General features: G+C 40.9%; 1 protein-coding gene across 1 annotated transcript in view; it reads left to right on the top strand.

Moving 5' to 3' along the window:
• Positions 1-21,521, top strand: part of ADAMTSL1 (ADAMTS like 1) — a 347,780-nt gene that overhangs the window by 311,355 nt on the left and 14,904 nt on the right. The window contains exons 21-24 of the mRNA XM_042877544.1: positions 1,861-1,988; positions 5,149-5,277; positions 11,714-11,893; positions 14,402-14,536. Coding sequence (XP_042733478.1) covers positions 1,861-1,988; positions 5,149-5,277; positions 11,714-11,893; positions 14,402-14,536 — 572 coding nt within the window. The remainder of the gene's footprint in view (positions 1-1,860; positions 1,989-5,148; positions 5,278-11,713; positions 11,894-14,401; positions 14,537-21,521) is intronic.

The raw sequence follows: 21,521 nt of genomic DNA on the forward strand, positions 1-21,521 counted from the left end.
CTGCTGACAAGCAACTGAAAACCTGACAAAAATAGCAGTCTATGAGCAAATAGGGAAACCAGCCAAAAATCATTCTATGCAAAGGGAGACAACAAAGGATCTACTTTCAAGAAAAGCAGCTATGCCAAATTATGACACACAAATAACAGAATTATTGAAAAGAAGAAGACCTTTATTTTCTAGAGAAGGACATTAAAAGTAGATTGTTTTCACGGACTAATATTAAGAATCCTCTTTTCTCAATCGAGAGAAACTTTCCTAAATGTATTTTTAGTTGTTTATGTTTATTTGATGTAGGATGGACTGGTCAGCCCTGGCAGTATATTTGCAGATATGCAGACAGCACATGCACAGTTATAACTATTATAAACAAGTATAATATAACTGGGGTAGATTCTGAAATTCTGTGTAGAGACAGGACAAGTAAGTACTGTACCAGAAAATTTACATTGGAGATACTGATGCATGCTAACAGAAGATTTGTGAGTAAAGAAATATGCTGGCTGCTAGCATTGTGAGCTAGCAAAAAAAGCAAAAAAAAAAAAAAAAATTAAAATTAAAAAAGAGCCTTGATATAAGATGTGTGCAGGTGATTATTTCCACCTCTGTGGCATTTTTGCTATGCAAGCAAAGATGCAATCTTAGAATTGATTAATGTTTGTATTGTAAATGTGCATTTTACTACTTGCAAAACTTGATTGACATAAGGCAGCTCTCTCCTCTTATTATTATTTATTATTATTATTATTACTCAGAAAAGGGTGAAAAAAGAATTTCAACTAAATTCCTTTTCTATAATATATTTTGATGGATGGCCCTAATTTGGTTAGCTACCACCCACAGTATTTTGCAAGTATCTCCTGTTTTTCTAGACCAGAAGACAACAGCTTTTATTTAAAGAGACTTGGGAAAGAAGCTGATCAGTTCCAATATCTGAGAGTGGATGTTTTTTGCTTGTGTTTGGTAGACATATTACCCCCTCTCTTATCACTGTCAATCACAGCTGTAGCTAAGAAGGTCAGTGTGTAAACATGGAGCAACTGTTTAAAATTTCTGATGAGAAATTTAATTTATCTTTATGATTTAGCAACAGTTTCAGCTACAGATTAAAAGCAATAATCACAATATATCTAAAATAAAAGTATGTGAACATTGATGAGAGCCCCCAGCCTGAATTCTTGCTTATACATCAAGAACTCATGAAGTTACATCACCATAAATACTGTGAACAGAAACACTTCATCATATCACTAAGTCTGTATTCACTAAGGCAGAGACAGTTGGTTCAGCCCAAGGAAGTGATAAGTATTATTTTCTGTCTTCATTACAATAGTAACAAAGCTACTAAGTTTGAACAAACTGCCTAGCAATCTAAGAACCTGGAGCGTATTTCAGACTTTGATACTAACTTGTAACTTATGAAACTTTATTCTGCCCAGCTTTAGGAGGTTGTATAACTTTTTCTTTTGCAATATGATCTCTTTTTGTTTACTACTGCTAATCCTGCTTTGCCAAACTGGAAGACAGAGAGGCTAAGCAACTTGTCTGATGCCACATATGAAGTAACACAGCAGAGGAGGAGGTCTCACGTGCCACAGCAGATGTCCTAGGCACTGGGCAATCTTTCTCAAATACATACAGTAACAGTAGCAATAGTAGGAATTAGGCTAAAACATAGTTTTAGTAATCACAACTCACAGCTGTAGTGTAGGATTTTGAATTAATTAATTGTATTTTAAGTATAGTTCTAAGGCTTGACCCTGTAAAAAAGATAAAATCATGTAAATATGTAAAAATCCAACTAAATATATTAATTCTCGCGCAAACTGAGACCTTTACCTCCTTTCTGCTTTACCCCAGGATGCTGCTTCAGCCTGATGACTCCTTGCAGATTCTAGCACCTGTGGAAGCTGACGTTGGTTTCTATGCTTGCAACGCATCTAATGCTCTGGGATCTGACTCTGTGTCCATTGCTGTCACTCTAGCAGGTAATAATTCACTCATTTTGACTCATTGGTCCCTGCCACTTGTGTGATTCTGGACAGAGATAGTTTGCTGGGAAACAGACGGGTCTGGAAGATGAGTGGGGAAAGTGAATTGACAGAGTTACGTAGTTGTAAAAACAAAACCCTGAGTCACAATCCAACATTCACAGACAGTTCATGAGATCTGTGCTCCTACAAGAGATCGATGCTTTTTCTCACTTGCTAAGTCAGAAGTGCACTCTCAAGACAGTGCGCTTATCCTTATAAGAGCTTATCCTCTTTATTCTCAATTATGAGCAGTGCATTCCGAGATGTCCAATTTGTATGCTTTGTTTTAGACCTGTTGCTGGTCTTTTCAAGTTTGACAGACTGTCCCAAGAACTTAGTAAGATGTAAGTTTAGGAAACTAGCAAAGTACTAATGCTGAAGAACTAGCCCTGTGTCAGATCATGCCCTATATTGTGGCAAAAACATGACTAACTCTCTCAGTTGCTGGTTAACAAAATGCTAATTTCTGTGTTTATATTTCACTAGTAACAGTTCCATTCTACTAAAGATAAATAGCCTTTGTTAGTTTAGATGGCAGTGCTAAGGAAACCCCACCCAAATAAAAGACAGCAGAAAATGGAAGTAGTGCATAAATCCAACTTCTAAAAAAGCAGGTTATTAGGCATTTGTCAGCAGCCTCACAACCACCAGGAACACAGCAGCAAACATGAATTAGAAGCTATTGGGTAAAGACAAAGGTATAAATGAGAGTTGCAGTTAAGGACTGTGACAAGACAGATTGCAAAGAAGCAAGATCCTACTTATCACAAAGACAAAAGGAAACTTATTAGGAATGCTAGAAAGCTAATTGATTTTTCATACCTTCCCATTTAATTGTGCCCACCCCTGAATGGGGAAGCAGTTGGAGGCCTCCACTGTATATATATACATATGGTTTTTTTTACACCAAACACAGAATTTCAGACTGGACAAACATGAAGAAAATCTAAGTATGCAGCTACAGATAGCACTGAAGTTCTCGCAATTAGTAAACCAACCAGAAAGAGGCCAGAAGGTGGCCCATAGAAGGAAAACATCAGAATCACTCAAGGCAGAAAAGGGAGAGATATTTATTACATATAGACAAAACAAGAAACAAATCTTTTTGCACTATTGCAGATCAGGAATAGCTTTGTTGAAACCAGGATAGCAGGGCATTGCTGCTGTTGCTGCTAAGCTATTGCAGTGATATACTAGGAGCAAGTGACAATTTCTTTTTCAACCTTGACGATTCTAAGATTCTGTTTCATCTGAAAATACAACACTGAGATGAAAACAACCCAACCCTACACCATTTAAAGCAATGTTGTCATATTATGCCCATTCTGCCAACATATAATCATAGAATCACAGAATGACCGAGATTAAATAAGACATCCAAGATCATCCAGTCCAGCTGTTCACATATCATCAATATTTCCCACTGAACCGTGTCCGTCTGTACAGCATCTAAATGATTCTCGAATACAGCCAAAGTCAGTGACTCCACCACCTCCCTGTGAAGCCCATTCCAGCACCTGGCCACTCTTTTGCATAAGAAGTTTTTCCTAACATCCAATCTGAATCTCCTCTGGTGCAACTTGAGGCTATTCCCTTTAGTCCTATCATAGTTACATGGCACTAGAGGCTGAGCCCCACCTCACCACAACCATTCTTCAGGTAGTTGTAGAGAGCAGTATCATCCCTGAGCCTCCACTCCTCCAGACTAAACAATCACAGCTCCCTCAGCTGCTTCTTGTAAAGTTTATGCTCCAGAGTCTTCACCAGCTTTGTTGCCCTTCTCTGAACACACTCCAGGACCTCAGTGTCTTTTTTGAAGTGAGGGGCCCAAAACTGAATGTATTACTCAAGGTACAGACTCACCAGGGCTGAGTTCAGAGGGGCGATCACTTCGCTGATCCTGCTGGCAGCACTATTTCTGATACAAGCCAGGTGGCTTTCTTGGCCACCTGAGCACACCGCTGGCTCACGTTCAGCCAAGTGTCAACCAACACCCCCAGGTACATTTCTTCTACACAGTCTTTCATCCACTCTGCCCCAAGCCTGTAGCATTGCATGGGCTGTTGTGGCAAATATGCAGCAGCTGGCACTTGGTCTTACTGAACTTCAAACCACTGACCCCAGCCCAGCTGTCCAACCTGCCCAGATACCTCTTCAGGGCCTTCCTACTCCCAGGCAGGTCAGTACTTCTGGACAACTTGCTGTCAATTCTTGTCTTGCCTGCAGAGCATTTTGGCTGGAACAGAGGGATGCCTTAGCATAAGTATGCCACCTCTACTACTATATTCCTTCTCTTTAAGGTAAACTTGAGTGTCTCTGAACTGTTTGTTCATGCCTCTACAATGCCCTTTCAGTATAAGTTGCAGAAGACCACTAGAACTGCTGATGGTTCATGGTTCCATAGCTAACTCCATACAAACAGGCACAATAGTGTGGGAAAGCCTTGACCCACTTGTTCACCGTCATCAGTTTTGGAAGCGCACTGAAAACAGCCTGAATGGTTTGTTGCATATGAATTTATCTTTGTTGAAGATGGTGATTAAAACATTCACTAACAGCTTTAGATAAAGCAAAACTGGTTATCTGATAGACATGAGCTTTCTCAACTTATTATTATGAGAAAACTTTTCATTTATGGTCAAGTCTTCCCAATCTCACTCTTTCATCATAAGTTAAAGAAAACATGATTGAAGTGTAGAAATAGTCCATGTGTTTCTCTACACCTTCTGCACTGCTAAGGGAACATCAGTCACTTCTCAAGATTCTTTGTCATCCTATGTTTGGCCTTTGGCAAATGGTGAAATATTAGTTGCAGCATCAGGCAAACGTCTTATTACAGTTCCAATTGTACAGATGTTTATTGATTCAGCTGGTTCTCACATGTCCGCATGTCTTTAATGCTCTTCTTCCTCTGCACTATTCTTTTTCTTTTTTTCCTTCTCTCAAAACAGGTTTTCTGATGGAATTCAATGCTTATATATTTTAAAGAGTAGGTAGGCTTATACTCCAGCATTGTCCAATATCCATCCTGTCCTGTGCAGCTGTTTTCATAGAGTGCACTGACCATCTGTCCTCTGTGTTCAGTCTGCTAAACCTTGGTCCTTCTTTTATACAGGAAAGCCACTAATAAAGGCATCAAGAACTACTGTGATCAACACTGAATTACCTGCTGTCACTGCTGATATTGGAAGCACAGTGAAAACAATCCAGAGAACAAATGTTACCATTAGCTGCCAGGTTGCAGGTGAGAAATTACTTGGTCTTGTGTGCCGTGCTTTCGGTTGTGAGTTTCTATGCAGATCTTTGCTGAATTGGTGTCTCCAGGTGCAACACAAGCTGTGTTAAATCACAAGGTCTTTGTAGGACTCAAACAAATTTCTCTGCTTCCAGTAACTCATATCATAGAAATTGCCCTCCTTCTTACCAATTCCATCAAGACTAGTGTAGAAAGACTCCTAAGAAAATTAATCTGGGACAGAATGGCAAGTCTCTTCATCAGAGTTACATAGTTTCTTGTGGTTGCAACAAAGCAGATTGGCCTTCTTACCTGTTGGGAGTATCTGGGGAGAACATAGAATCAAGTCTGATTTATTTCCTCATTGATTGGACTCTCCAAGTAAACTGAGAGACCTGGTAAAAGACCCAGGGTCAGATCCTTCATTCATTACACTTTCATGTATAGTACACTCAGAAAAAGAAGAAGCAGGCAGCTTACAAAACACAAAGGGAGCCATGCTCAGTGTTGCACAAACATCTGCTGTGTATGACTGCATGAAGTTTCATGCTTTAGTTTCTCATCTAGCATCTACTTCAGATGATTGCAAATGAACATCTGCACTACAAACATACAAATATCCTGCTTTCTTTATGGCACCAAACTACTTTCTTTATGGTGCGGTTGACAAAGTGGAAGGAAGGGATGCCATTCAGAGGGACCTCGAGAGGCTGGAAAGGTGGGCCTGCATGAACCTGATGAGGTTCAACACAGCAAAGTGCAGAGTTTTGCACTTGGGCCAGAGGAATCCCAGGCATCCATACAGACTGGAAGGAGCGGTCCTTGAGAGCAGCCCTGCAGAGAAGGACCTGGGGGTCTTGATAGATGAAAAGCTTAACATGAGCCAGCAGTGTGCTCTTGCAGCTCAGAAAGCAAATGGTATCCTGGGCTCCATCAGAAGAGGGGTGACCAACAGGGACAGGGAGGTGATTGTCCCCCTGTCCTCTGCTCTTGTGAGGCCCCATCTGGAGAACTGTGTCCAGGTCTGGAGCCCCCAGTACAAGAAAGACGGGGAGCTGTTGGAGAGTGTCCAGAGGAGGGCCACAAAGATGATCAGGGGTCTGGAGCATCTCCCCTATGAAGGCTGAGGGAGCTGGCTTATTCAGCCTGGAGAAGAGAAGGCTGTGGGGGTGACTTCATTGCAGCCCGTACTACCTAAAGGGAGCCTACAAACAGGAGGGGAATCAACTCTTTGAAAGGGTAGATAACTGCAGGACAAGGGGGAATTGGTTTTAAGTTGAGGCAGGGAAGATTTAGGTTGAATGTCAGAGGGAAGTTCTTTACAGAGAGAGTGGTGGGGTGCTGGAACAGGCTGCCCAGAGACGTTGTGGGTGCCCCATCCCTGCAGGTGTTCAAGGCCAGACTGGATGGGGCCCACAGCAGCCTGGTCTAGTATTAAATGTGGAGGTTGGTGGCCCTGCACGTGGCAGGGGGGTTGGGGATTCATGATCCTTGAGGTACCTTCCAACCCTGGCCACTCTGTGATTCTGTGGTTCTTTACACTTTCTGCTTACTTTAACAGAGTGGTTGTGAGTTTCTCTTCATCAGGTGCTGCCAAAAATGCCATTACCCACATTCTTATGTACAAGGAGTATTTGATAATCCCTCCTTCAGCAAAGTATGCATGACAACCGTGCGAGCAGGCTAGGATCTCAAGTGATCATTTCTTTCAGTGATGAAATGAAAGTACAAGATTATTTTTCCAGTGGTTCATAAAGAAATAATTGCAGTAGTCCTGTTGTCCTCTGTTCATAAATGCTCCAGACTGATTTCAGCATTCAGACTGATTTCCATTTTCTTTCAAGGAAGAAGAAAATTAAAGTAGTGTAAACAGTTTCCCTCAGCCTCAGTTTCCCACCCATGTATAATGGAAGGGGTAGGGAAACTTCCACAAGGTCACAGTGTTCATGGCAAAGCCAAGAATAGAACTTGTATTCCCTGTCTCCCAGTTGGATGTCTTGTTTTTCACATAGTTAAACTAATTTATCTTAAATATTAAGCAATATGATTCATAATAATGTATGTAATCTGGGACAGATTGCCCTGGGAGGTTGTGGATGCCCCATCTCTGGAAGCATTCAAGGCCAGGGCTGGATGTGGCTCTGGGCAGCCTGGTCTGGTGATTGGCAACCCTGCATATAGCATGGAAGTTGAAACTAGGTGATCATTATGGTCCTTTTCAACCCAGGCCATTCTGTGACTCTATGATTCTGTTATTCTGTTATTTTAAGTTTAATGCTTTTTCTTGAGATCTCTGCATGGCCACTTTCACTGACAATGGGCATTACCAGAACACAGGGAAAAATTTTGTATTGCTCTTTAACTTCTTATGAATGGCATAAGCATTGTCAAAATCTATGTTTTGGACTGAGACCTATAGATATTAGTTGTAAATCAAGGGCAAGCAAAATTATCAGATTAATTTGCCTCTGATCTGAATTATCTTGGACTTAAACTCTTCCCTCATTATATATGGAAAATTGTGTGGTTTTCTCCAAGCTTGAAAAATCAATCTTGTTTCATTTATCATGACTTTGCCACTTCACCTATGGAGGTGAAATGTTATTTTTAAAACATAACTCAGTGATATCTTGAGGTACCTTCTAACTCCTGCTATTCTGTCATAAGTGATTGTGGTAAAGCTCAGACTTCTGCAAAACTCAGGCTCTAACGGTGCACCCATCAGAATTGTCATCACAGGCAACTCTGCAGCTGCCTGACTTCTAGCTTTAGAATTTTCCCTAGTTTTCATAAAAGCAACTGTCTTACTGGAGTAATTCAAATGCAATAGTTAGTCTTACTTCCAAATAGGATGCAGGAGCAATTTGGATCATACCAGTGTCACTAGGAAGCTTTTTGTTGACTTCAGTACTTAAAGCATGGAGATACTCACTTGGATACCAGCAACTTCAGTCAGCCAGGTCCTAGTTGTTATTGACAGTGGAATTAGATGTGAAAAGGGAATTTTGTTTAAAAAAATCTTATTCTTAGGGCATTTCTCCATGGTATCTTTCAAGGCATGAAACTTCTAATAGAGTCACAAACCTGTAAAGTGTCATGTATCATTAGCTTTTTTGAGACAGAATAGATTTTCAAGAGTGAATTAAAATCCTTTCCTGTGTATCCTTCAGGTTTTTCATCTCTCCTATTTCTTCTGTGTTTCATCTACATGCTGGAACCTGTATTTTTCCAGTTCTTTCCTTGCTTTATGGTCCATATTTGTTCCTCAGCTGTACTAGAATCTGATGTCTGTCATAATATTGTTGCATGGAAAGCAAGTTATCACTGCTAGATTATTGTGTCATTATTCCTTTCCCCAGAAGGTCATGTTTTAGCAGAATCATCCTGATTGATATACATGTTTCTACTTGATGCATACTCCAGGTAGCCTTTGCTGTGCTGTATGTGTGTACAGTGATAGAAGGAAAATCTGAAGAAAAATAAATGTTGGGAAATTATTAACTGTGTAATATCTTACTTGCCCAGCAAAGTAAGGCTTGCTTCCATCTGGCATCTCTCAGGCTTTCAGTCTCTGTGATTATTTCTGCAAAGCAGATGCACTCAGTCTTCTTTCCTCTCTCTTGTTTACCATTACCCAGCAAAAATGATTGAAATGCTCTTGCTACCCCTTGTGGCAATGCACTGTAAAAATGTATTTGCTTGTGCCTTTGCTGGCTGCCTCTAATTCTTGTCTTGAAATATTTGAGACTTATATGTTACCAGAAATGGAAGCACAATGGAAAATGAGTCTGCTGCTCCCTGACATAAAGGGTGACTCTTATATTCTTGAAACCACACTGTAGGAAGATGGTACAGGTTGATTTCAAGACATCTTTGTTTAGCATAGGAGCTTCACATTAAAGACAGAGGAAGAAAACCCTTTGTACTTTGGCAGTCAGAGAAGGGTTATTTTAGATGTGGTAGACATCATGTAAGTATAATGCATCTTTTATAAACTGGACAGAAATACACTGGTCTTTACTCTTAACCCCTTGTTGGTTCTTCTAAAGTAGTAAATATGAGAAGACTCTGCCTTTCTGGATTAAGATTATCTGAGCGGCTGTCTCTGAGATTAATTTTTTTGTCTCTCTGACTTGACTTATTTACTTTAGCTCTCTGCTCCTGAGGACTGTAATCTTGAGTTTTCATTGTTCCTTCCCCTCCTTCTTTACAACTTGCAGCATTCCTCATTCCCCTTGTTTTTTTCACTGTTTCCACTTACTTTCCTTTATTTTCAAGCACATAAAATCTCTACCCAAATCTTCAAGTTGGAAAAAAAGAAAAAAAAAAGCTCTGGGTTGGATTGAAGAAATCTCAGTTTTATAAACGTGGTACTGATTCATTATACTTCTATGCCAAAGTTTGTCAACAGTCATAATATGAAACTGTGTACCATAACAAGTTCAAACTGTGAGAAAGAGTGATTCATCCCTTCTCTAGTGTGGCACTGGGAAGGAGTGCTGGGATGTGAGTGTTTTTCCAACTTGGGCTGCAGAACTGGAAGAGTCTCCATTTTCTTTCCTTGTCTCTCTAGAACACACCTCTTAAACTTCCTTTGCATGCAGTGGAAACACAATAAACACGTGGGCTTGAAAAAAACTCAAGGTTTGGTGTTGTTTGCTATCTAGCAGTTGTCTGAACTCCCCTGAGGACTCTGCCTGGATGCTCTGGAATTAATCAGAGCATGATTTTAAGTGGTGGTCGGCCCACCCATGCCACATAGGTCAAAGAGTAGCAAACAGATGGAGAGCTGCGTTCTGGTCCTTTCCCAGCTGAGAGTTCAGAAACAGGCCAACAGAGCAGCCTTTTTAAAAAGTTGTGCTACAGAACCATAAACAAGGGTAAGCATTTGGAAAACTGCATCACAGACAGAAATGATTAATACCTTTGAAGAGTTCAGATTACTTTGTGTTATGCACCCTCAAACAAAGGTGAGAAAAATTGTGCAGTTTTTTACAACCTATTTCCTGCTACTTTCTGAATGTGGATGAGACTCTCTGCCCTTCAGACCTTCCTGACTGCCAAGCTCAGATGTACTCATTCCAGATGTCTTGGCAGAGTCCACAGGTAATTCTGGGAGAGGTGGAAAAAAGGCTGGAATGCTTTGATGTGGAGGAACAGGGAAAACCTCTCTTTCCCACTTCCATCTGCACATGCTTAGTGAGGAACCTCCAATCATCCGGTCACTACAAATGCAGACAAATGGGTGTTGTTCATAGTGAGCACAGACAAAAGTATTAAAGTATTTTTGGTGCCAGACCCAGTGCCAGAGCCACAGAACTGACAAACAGATTGGCTTTTGGTTTGTGATGTGGATGTACAACCAGTAAGCTACTGGCAGTGCACAGAAGAATGTGTTGCTGTAAATAAGGCAGGAAGAGATTTAGGTGGGCAATATGTATTTAGGAATAGCTGCCTATAAGCATGCCCTTACTCTACAGTAAACACAAAGAAACTACAGTTTCATGTATAAGAGGTTAAGTGCCTACTACTTATGGAAGATGCAGCAAATGGGAAACTGCTCCAGCATTTAATGAGGTTAGTGATACTCTGCTCCTCACAGCCATGGGTCCATAAGGTAAATGCTTCCTCCCAGGCACTACTACACACATCTATCCCACCTACTAAAATTTCCAGTTCTATTCATGTAAACCAGTTGTTTACACTGAATTACCCAATCTAGTACACATGTAAGTTGATGGAGCTATCCCTATACCAAGGAAATACTTTTCATTTCAAGACCAGCAGCCTTGCTAGCTTGTGTCAGAGTACTTTCCTCCAAGAAGGTGCCCAATAGAGATGAGCCTTAGATCAAAGCACATTAAAGAAAGCAGTTTTTCCTGTAGTGGGTTATGAATCTGCAAAAATCTGTTGTCTGGACACTCCTGGCTAGACCAGTGAAACTGCATTTCTGAAGATGTAAATGCTAGTTTTTTGCCTTAGTTCAGAAAGGAAGATTGGAAGAATTCGTAGAAGAGTAGTCTATGGAGGGTTCCTGAATGCACAAAAATGCCTTCTGGCTGAGGAAGTTCCTAAGCTGAAAGTAGCTGGAGGCTGGAAGAGCAATAGCAGGAAGCATTGTGAATACTTGTCCTGCTCTTAGTCTTCCTGAGGCACTAGGTTAAGTCTGCTGTTGGAGACAGGATTCTAGGCTAGATACTAGGCTTTGTTATCACCCAATACTGACTTGCTTTTAAGAGTGATGAGTTCAGAGTTTACTTTAACAACTTTAGAGTATTAATAACGAAGACAATGATAAAGTTGACTAAACAGTTCTGAGCTGCAAAAAATGTCAGTTGAAAGTCATGTTAAGAGCTTATTTTAATGGCTCTGTCTTAAACATTTTGTCTGTATGACAGCAACCTCTATGTCTTATATGTGTTATGTGTTGTCAATGTTTTTCCAGGTGTTCCTGAAGCGGAAGTTACTTGGTTTAAAAATAAGGTCAAGCTGTCCCCTGCTCACCACCTGCACGATGGGTTGCTGCTAATTGCAAATGTTTCTCTGTCAGATCAGGGGTTATATTCCTGCAGGGCAGCCAATCTACGTGGGGAGGTAACTGAAAGCTCCCAGCTGTTGGTTCTTGGTAAGTACAGAGTATTTTGCTTGTGAAGCTGTAGGAATATAGCTGATGGCCTAATTAGCCTTCAGAATTAATCAGAGGATGTGAAAAGAGGGAATGACATAGCAGCAAGATGTTTCAGGCTAAGGACTACCCCTTCCAGGGTGGAGATATTCAGTTTCATTATTTCACACATTGATAGTGAAGAAAATGATTTATTAATTAAGTGACTTTCTTGAAATGAGAATGATGCGGCTTTTTTTGCTGTGTTTTGCTTCACTGAGCGCAGCATTTCTTGTACATAGCTGTGTGGTACTGACCCATTTTATACCAAACAGGTGCATAAACACAGTGCATTTTTGAAAAGTGCTTCCCAGGCTCAGTAAAGGGTGAAGTTTACTTTTTCTTGAGTTTCTAAATAACAAGCATAAAGCCATTCTTGGTGATTTGAAAAGACAATGTCAGCTGTGAAGTATGGGTAGAAGTGTTACCTGGTGGTAACTGAGTGTGTGGGAAAGGGCTTTCCTCTCCTAGTAACTCATCTCTATCATTTCTCCCTGTCTGCCAGATGAATGATCCAGCCGGACACGTAAATGCATACATTTGATGTACGTTTCACAGTGAAGTAACAGACTGTGAAACATACTCCATGCTACCACTACAAAATCGTTAAAGCATCAGTGCAGCTCTTGTCTTTTGTGACTAGAGTGAGCATAGGTCTTGCAGATGAGGTAGCTTACAGATTGAAAGTGAGTTTTCTGACAGTTTCACAGGTAACAGTAAAACTTTAAAGTATCGTGGGATTTCACTATGAATCCAGATTGGCTCTAGAAACTCAGTCTGAAAAATTCTGGGAAAAAAAAAAAAAAAAGGTCAGCTAGGTTTCAGATTATAGATCAGAATTCCTATATGAATTAAATTAAATACTTTTCTAATCTTTATAAATGTCATAGTTTTTAAAGACGCAAAGTTACTCTGAGTTATGCAACCTGCTTATGTTTCAGGTAAATCTCATTTTTAGTTTCTTGATGGAAAGAAATTGTTCAGGTGGAAAGAAATTGTTCAGACATCCACAATTCATAATTCTGATGTTGAATGTGCTCAGTAGCAGAAATCTTGCTCGGTTTGTGCTGTGGTCTTGTTGAAAAGCAGTGAAGCCATTATTCACTTAAATATTCTGTAATTTCTATGACAAAAAAGAATTGGGAATCAAAAGCAACACAGTCATGTTTTTGAATAGTATTATAGCTAGTAGAATGACAAAATCCTGCAATTCTCAGTGTAGAGTGATCCTCTTGAGCTCTTTGAGCTTTTAGTCCTTTGGAGCTCTGCCTAAGTATACCACAGGATTTGGCAGTATTTGGCACTGTATTTAATCAAGGCTTGATCCAGTTCGTAGCAGACATTAAAAAGTTTTGCAATGACTGCCATGGACATTGATGTGGTTTCTATTCTGTATAAATTTGCTCTTTCTTCCAAGCTGCTGTATCTCCTGATACACTCATTACATTTGGAAAAGGACAGTCAAATGGAATGCAGTGGTAGCCTTTAGACAGACTTTTTTTCTTGTTTTGTAGTCATATTGATGAAGATGCTACTTTAATACTTTCTCTTGTGTTTTACTTAATATCAGTATTTTAGTTATTTTAGCAGTTTCCCACAGTTGCTTTTTTGCTATTTGAAATAATATGGCAGCATGGCCACTAGCACAGCAGTCTGTAGTGGCAGTTTTTCTTATGTCCTTTTAAGATGTAAGATGTAATTGGGGCGGTGTGGCTGGAGGACTGCGTAGAGGAAATGGACCTGGGGGTATTGATTGATGCTCGGCTGAACATGAGCCGACAGTGTGCCCAGGTGGCCAAGAAGGCCAATGGCATCCTGGCTTGCATCAGAAACAGCGTTGCAAGCAGGAGCAGAGAGGTGATTGTTCCCCTATATTCAGCACTCGTGAGGCCGCACCTCGAGTGCTCTGTCCAGTTTTGGGCCCCTCACTGCAAGAAAGATATTGAGGCCCTGGAACGTGTTCAAAGAAGGGCAACAAAGCTGGTGAGGGGTCTGGAACACAGGCCATATGAGGAGAGGCTGAAGGAGCTGGGAATGTTCAGCCTGGAGAAGAGGAGACTCAGGGGAGACCTCATTGCTCTCTATAACTTCCTGAAGGGAGGTTGTAGTGAGCTGGGGGTCGGCCTCTTCTCTCGTGTCATTAGTGATAGGACCAGAGGGAATGGTTTCAAGCTACGGCAGGGGAGATTCAGGCTGGACATGAGGAAGTATTACTTTTCAGAAAGGGTGGTCAGGCACTGGAATGGACTGCCCAGGGAGGTGGTGGAATCACCGACCCTGGGGATGTTCAAGGAAAGGCTGGATGTTGTGTTGAGGGACATGGTTTAGTGGGAGCTATTGGGAATAGGTGAACGGTTGGACTGGGTGATCTTTTAGGTCTTTTCCAACCTTGGTGATTCTATGATTCTATGATTCTATGTTTTCTGCTATGGTGTTGCTCATCACTTCAGTATCCTAATCTGTTACCAGAGCCTCCACGACCCCTTCCTTATCTAGAAAATTTGACAGCAGTGCTTTCCAGCATTGGGACCAGCCTTCCTTCAGTGTTGACCTCTCCTTCAGGAACAAAAATGACTATCAGTCCAGGGAGCTCTGCTCTAATAGGTAAGTTTATTATTATTTTTTTAGATTAAAGAAGGCCTTTTATATTACAGGGTTAGATTATTTATGCAGCCAGCTGGCTGTCTGGCCATGGAGTCCATTGGCAGTCATAATCATTGCCAACTTGTTTCAGAACTCAGAAAGTCTTTGTTTAAAATTCATTTAAAAATGGCAGTCCTCTTATTAGTGTTATCCCCCAAAGCTGCCTGCAGAATAAGGTCTCCACTGTGCCACACTTAATAACATTCTGTAAGAAGAATCTGATCTGAGGGGCTGGCAACACAGCCACTCAACACAGTACATGGAAAACTGATGTATCAGTTGATCTAAGAGAATAAATATTTGTGGTTCTAGTTTTCCTTCTGCATCTATGCACCATTTTTTTCAGTCTGTCTGCTATTCATACTCTGTATTATTGTGTGTCCTTCTTTTCCAGAACGTTATCTGGAGCTTTGCCTTTGTTTTTTCTCTTACAAACTCTTTTATGTCCTGTTCATTTTATTCTTCTTTGTTATACCACCTAACCCATGTGTGCACAGAGCCATATAAGGAAGTAATCCCTGGTGAAATGCTCTTCTTCTTTTCTCCATTTTCTTCTGCCTTCCACATAGCTTTCTCATCCCTGTCTCCATGATAAGCGTAGTAAACTCTTTTCATATCAATGGACACTGTTTGTTTGCAAAGAGAATCTTATCCTCTTTTAAAGTTCAGAGCATGTTTATTTTAAAATTTATTTTCTCCCACTGATCTTCAGCCCCTGCTGTCAGGCTCAGACAAGCAAAGAGCTTCTCCAATAGCTTTGTTTAATGCACGTTCTGAAATCTTGTCAAATCCTGTGGTTTCAGTACAATCTTATACTTTTTGAGATAAGAGTACAAGTCCTCCAGCAAAGGATCTGTAGCTGACTTCAGAGTTTAAAGCTCTGATATCTGTACCTTCCCAACCATCTTAACTAACATTTAGTAGCAATTTTAAGATTTTCTTTTCACAGTAGAGGCTTTCTATTTATGTTTTCAGTTTTGTAGTGTTTTCTTTTCCCCACTGCTGACATCTGCATACATTTGCGATAGCTTGTAGTCTATAGCTCTGTATTACATTTCTACATGTACAAAAACTGGAGCAAAATAGCCCTTACTGAGGGGAAATATCTGAAGTTATTAGCATTGAATAAAGCAGTTTGAGTAAGTTTTATTGTATTTGTTATTTTAAAACTGGGTCCTACTCCCGTTTCATCCATTTCCTCTCACATTTGCAGAGAAATCTTTAGTAGTTGTAGGGATTTATTTACTGTGTGAAAGCTGTGCTTGAACTGTCAAGGGTGTTCTGCACTGCCTGTACATAACCTCATTTGTCCATGTTGCCCTGTACCCTGCCCTTCTGCTTCAGAGGCAAAAGACTCCATGAATCTTTAAAGCAAGATAGCTAGCTAATTTCCTTCTCGATGCATATCTCTCACCTTCATTAAAGATTTACTGAGCTGAATTTAAGGCCAGGTGTTTATTAAAATCTGTTGAAAGTTTCTGAGAGATTTTTTCTGTTGAAAAACTCAGCATGGAGTGGGCTATCCAATCAGTTAGAAAGCTACAGACTAGTGTGCTGTACCAAGTTATATCATCAAAACAAGGCCATGTCTGAGGAGGCCAACTCTTCATTTCCATTTACTAGAAGGGTACACTCTTCTTCACCTGTCTGTTCTGCCCAATGTATCCAAAGAATCTCAATTGTTTTTCACATCTCTTGCCAAGTTCAATTCTATTGAAAAAGCCAATACCTTGGCTTTTTGACTCCATCCTTGCGTACCCAGACTGCATCCCTGTACTCTTCCTAGACCAACAATCCCCACTTCCACTGCTAATACTTTTCCTTCTTATCTCTCAATTGGACAAGCAGATCCATGCAAAGACATGCTGGTATCTGCCTCCTGTGCCTGATTTTATTCTGGGGGATGGAGAGCTCTTGCACTCTCAGAAAGATGTCCTTGAAGGGCTGTCAGCTCTATTCTGTTCCTTTGTCCCAAAGGACAGTTTCCCAGATCTCTTCTAACAATTCCTTAAAAAGACAGTTTTTACTCCTGTAGTTTAAAGTCTGACTCCACTCTTTGCCCAGCCCACATTCCTCAAGATCTCAAATTCAACCAGGACATGCAGCCCAGGCTGCCTCCAATCTTAACTTCTTTTACTATCTATCTCTTCCACATTGGTGTGCACCAGGTCCAGCAGTGCTTCACCTCTATTGGGTCTGTCTAAAACCTGAACCAGAAAGTTTTCATCAACAGATAACAGGAGTCTCAAGGACTACTTGCAGCTTACTATATTGTTTTCCCAGCTAGTATCCAGGTGGTTGATATCCCCCATCAGAATGAAAGCCCGAGAGCATGATGCCTCTTGCAGCTGAAGCAAGAAGGCTTCATCAACAGGCTCCCCTTGATCAGGCAGCCTGTAGTAGACTCTGACCATTAGCTGTCCTTTTTTGGCCCTGTCCCTAATTTTAACACACAAGCTCTCTATCTGTTCATGGCTGTTTCTCAGGAGCAGCTCTTCCAAGTCTATCTGCTGCTTAACGTAAAGAGCAACTCTCCTACCTTGCCCATCTCACTTATAAAGCTCACAGCCCTCAGTCATGGTATTCCAGTTATGCAAATCATGCCACCATGTTTACGTGACAGCAATAAGACTGTAGTTCTCCAATTGCACCATGGTTTCCAGTTTACCATGCTTATTTCCTATGCTGCATGCATTGGTATAGAGGCACTTCAGCTGGGCTTTTGGCAGCATTACCGTCTTTGAGAAACCCTCTCAAAATCCTCTGGAAAAAATCTGGGGCTTTCCACCACTGCATCCTAAAGCAACAGAGTTCCCCAATTCTTCTATGTTACTCAGCAGCATATTCCCTTCCTCTTCAGATCTGTTTCAAAGCCCTGGTGATGGGCCCTGACAGCTTGCTGCCCAGTACATTCATCATAAGATGCAGCAGGTTGAGGACCCCTGTTTGCACCTTGTTCCTCTAACTTAGCTATGCTATCTCACACCTTGTCACGGGCAGGCTTGCTATCACCCCTTCCCCCCTTAAAGCCCTGTCCATGAGCCATGGGCCAGAATTCTTTTCACCCTATGACCTTGGTGGAACCCATCAGCAGCCATCAGCCCAGGTGTTGAATAAATCGCCCCATAGTTGAAAAAGCCAAAATTGCTGTGGAGGCACCGGTCTCTCAGCCATGTATTTATCAGATGGGTTTTCCTGGTCCTCTCTGTATCCTTCTTCCCTGCCACTGAAGGGATAGAGGAAAGTACGACCTGTACTCCCTCTTCATCCACCAACTGCTCAGTCTCACAAAGTCTTTTGTGATAGCCCTCAGTCTTCTCTCAGTGACTTCATTGCTGCCACCCTGAACTATCAGTAAGGGACAAGAATCAGAGGGGCAAACCAAACTAAGGAGTCTCCTGGTAATGGCCCTCACCCAGGCACCAGGGAGGCAGCGCTCTTTCCTAATGGTAGAGTCTGGCCAGCATGTAGGGGCCCTCTGTTTCTTTCAGAAGGAGTTACCCTTCTTTCCTTTTTGGCAGAGGCAGTCTTGAGGTGTGGAGATGACTGCCTCATCCTAGATAATCTCCTGGGTGGATCTTCCATCACATCTTCACTTACTTGTCCCTTGAGTTCCAGAGCCCCACATGTATGTGCACCTGAAAAGGCAAGGTAGGCAGGGAGGCAGTTTTCCTGTGATGACAAGATGCTACCGTTATGTAAATTCTTAGCCTTTGTTCTGTTTTTATTCTTTGGATAAAATGAATATGTTGCCAGTCCTAGTACACAATGGCTATTCTAATAGTATGAGGATGTGACTGAACCCACAAAAAAAGCCAAGATGTTTAGCTGATAAACAGATTCTAATCCCCTTTTTTTTTTTTTTTGCATAGGCTTCTTGGAATCTGAGCTGTGCTTTTGTACCTCTGAACACGAGCAGTAACATTTCTCTACCTTACAGAGACATTAGGATGGTGAAAACACCAAAAGATACTGATCCTGTCAGCTATTCCAATACTGGGAATGCATAGTTTTCACATTCCCCATGTTGTATCTATCCAAACAGGAAAAAAATTAAGTCCCTATAGTTAGGATATATTGAAAATAAGATTGAAGTTGGATGATAAAGTGTACTTTTTTATGAACCAAAAAGTATAATCAACTGTAAAAAAGGAAATTCTTTTATTCATTGTGTTCTCCTTGGTGACTTACATACCAAATCTGCTCAATGCACAAATCAGAACACAGCTTTACCAACAGCCAGGACTGCAAATACAATCTTGAAAAGCAGATTTCTTTCCGGTTTTATGCACTATCCCCAGTGACCAGACAGTTAACTGTTATTTCACTGCTGTTTCAGAAGGCAGAAAAGCTGGACTACAAATTCTTGTCTTGCAGATATCTACAGTACTTAGTAGTGAAGCTATTCTTAAAACAAAAGCTACCTTTTATTTAAAAAATACAGAGGATTCCAGTCACCAGGAACAGTATTTCCTTCTCATTTCCTTTTCCAACAATAGTTTATTTCCCTATTTTCTAGCAGTGTCACTTAAAAGCTCATAAAAGGCCCCAGAAAGCAGAATAATTTTAGTAGCCATCTTACTTTCAACAGCCAGATTTTTATTAAGAATAAATGGTTTACTCTGAAAGGACCAACTGCATTAGAGATAAGGAATGAAGTTCAGGAGGGTTTTCAATCTAGTCCTCTAGATTCTGTGCTGAACAGAAGAACTGATTTAGAACTGGCACACGTGGCCTGAGAAGAACATAATGATGTTGTCCATACATGCAGAGATGAGATCAGGAAAGCCAAGGCACGGATAGAAGTGCACTTGGAAAGGAATGTGAAAAATAACAATAGGAGGTTCTACAGGTACGTTGGCCAGAAGAGAAAGGCAAAATAGAGTGAACCCTGTTCAATAAATTACAAGTGAGAATTGGCAACAACAGATATAGAAAAGGCTGAGGTACTCAACAAGTTCTTTGTCTCAGTCTTCACTGACAGCTAGGCTTCCCACCTCTTACATCCCTGAACATCTGAGTAGGAGCTGGGTAATCCTTTACACTATAAGTCAGAGACCACTTCATAAAACTAAACGTGTCTTGAAGCTAAACTAAATGTCTATGGGGCCTGATGACATGCATCCCCTGGCCCCGAAGGAATTGGCTAATGTGGTTGCCAAAACTCTCTCCATCATATTCAAACATCATAGCCATCAGGCAAAGTCCCTTGTGTCCAGGAAAAGAGAAACATCACTCCCATTTTGAAGAAAGGGAGTAAGGAAGACACAGGGATCTATAGGTGGGTGACCCTCACCCCTGTGCCTGGGAAGATCATGGAACAGATCCTTCAGGAAGGTGTTCTAAAGCACGCGTGTAAGGTGACAAGGTAATCTGAGACATCCAGCACTACTTCAGTGAGGGCAGTTCATGCCTGACCGATCTTGTGTCAGGCATGATCACATGCCTTTTATGATGGCGTGATAGTAGCATGCAGGTTCTTGTTCATAGCTGGAGAAAATTCATAGCTAATTGTGCTGACTGTGTAGACAAATAGCTTATTGTAGCTGAGAATGTACTGTGTCAAATAGTGTTATTGTTCTCTTTGTACCTGCTGTAGTTTCATGGAAATAAATTGGAGGCATTATTTCAGACTGACCTACGAATGATCCTATGATTTCGACTCTTTTGTCAGTGAACTGCTGTGCAGCTGGCTAGTTTAGAAGGAACAGCTCAAATAGTGCCACACTCACAACTAAACTCTTACCACAGTGCCAAAAAATGTTAGTGCTTCTATTTACTACTGTGTGTCTTGCTCTTGAGCCATAACATCTGTAAACATAACACTTATTTTTATTCAAAATCAGTTTGAAAAGCAGTAAGTCAACCAGATTAACATTAACTGATCTCACCAGTATGAATCTCCTGCAATATTTTATTTTGCTTTAGTCAAGCAAGAATATCTGTTTGAAACATTAGTAATTTCTCTATGCTCCTTTTTCTCCATCCTCTCCCTACCTTGAACCTCTTCTAAATTTTCCTAGGTTTTTGGAATTACTGCTACAGTTGGAAATTGTATGTAGTAATCCAAAATAAGTTGCAATCTGCGTAAAATGTCAGTAAATAGAAAACCAATGTTTGTACTCCCCTAAGGAAAGAGGCAGCTGCAGAAGTTGTGCAATAAGAGTCAGATAAAATTATGACTATCTATGAAGTTATTATGCCACAATATCATTTTTCCCTTCTCCTCTCCCTCTGTGATAAAGTGGATGTCGTGTTTGAAAAGGGATTCTAACACTACAGGATATTTTTCGGGGGAAACTTTAGTTTATATTAATCAGATTTCCACTGTGCTGAAGTACCACGTATATCCATGGAATAATTTGCCCAGTTAATTTTGTTTTCCACCGCCTTCCATTTTTGCATCCATGGAAACATTGCTTCCTTACACTCTGAAAATTCCTGGGTAAGTTACATCTATATAAAGGTAATAATGAAAATGCTGCTTCATGTGTGGCAGTCTTCCCTGCACCTAACTGTCCTCCACTTCCTCTTCTCTGTGCTTATTACTTTCTTTGCAACACAGGAAGTTTCCCGAGCTTCTGAAATCTCCAGATGCGGCAAGTTATCAGCTCAATAAAATAGCAGCTTGGACTGGTAACGGTGTTGTTCTGTCTCCTCGATGGATTCTTTGTGATACACTGCTGTTTCTCGGTACCTGCTTCATGTGACTGTTTTAAGTGTCCTTTTTCTCCTGCAACTGTAGTTGTGCAGTTAGCCTGGAGCAGTACCAGCAGCGGACAATTTAATCTGAAGTATATTCCTTTTCAGTTGGATAAACACATCAGTTAGCTGAGGAGGCTACTTCTGCAGGCTGTGTCCATTCTCATAGGTTTTGTTTCATCATTTACCATTTCTAATTTTTTTTCACCCAAATTCTTAGTGCTACAAGATTCTTAATGTGTAC

The sequence above is a fragment of the Lagopus leucura genome, unplaced genomic scaffold, assembly GCF_019238085.1.
Source record: "Lagopus leucura isolate 7727_CA_CO unplaced genomic scaffold, USGS_WTPT01 Super-Scaffold_100018, whole genome shotgun sequence".
Taxonomy (NCBI): Eukaryota; Metazoa; Chordata; class Aves; order Galliformes; family Phasianidae; genus Lagopus; species Lagopus leucura.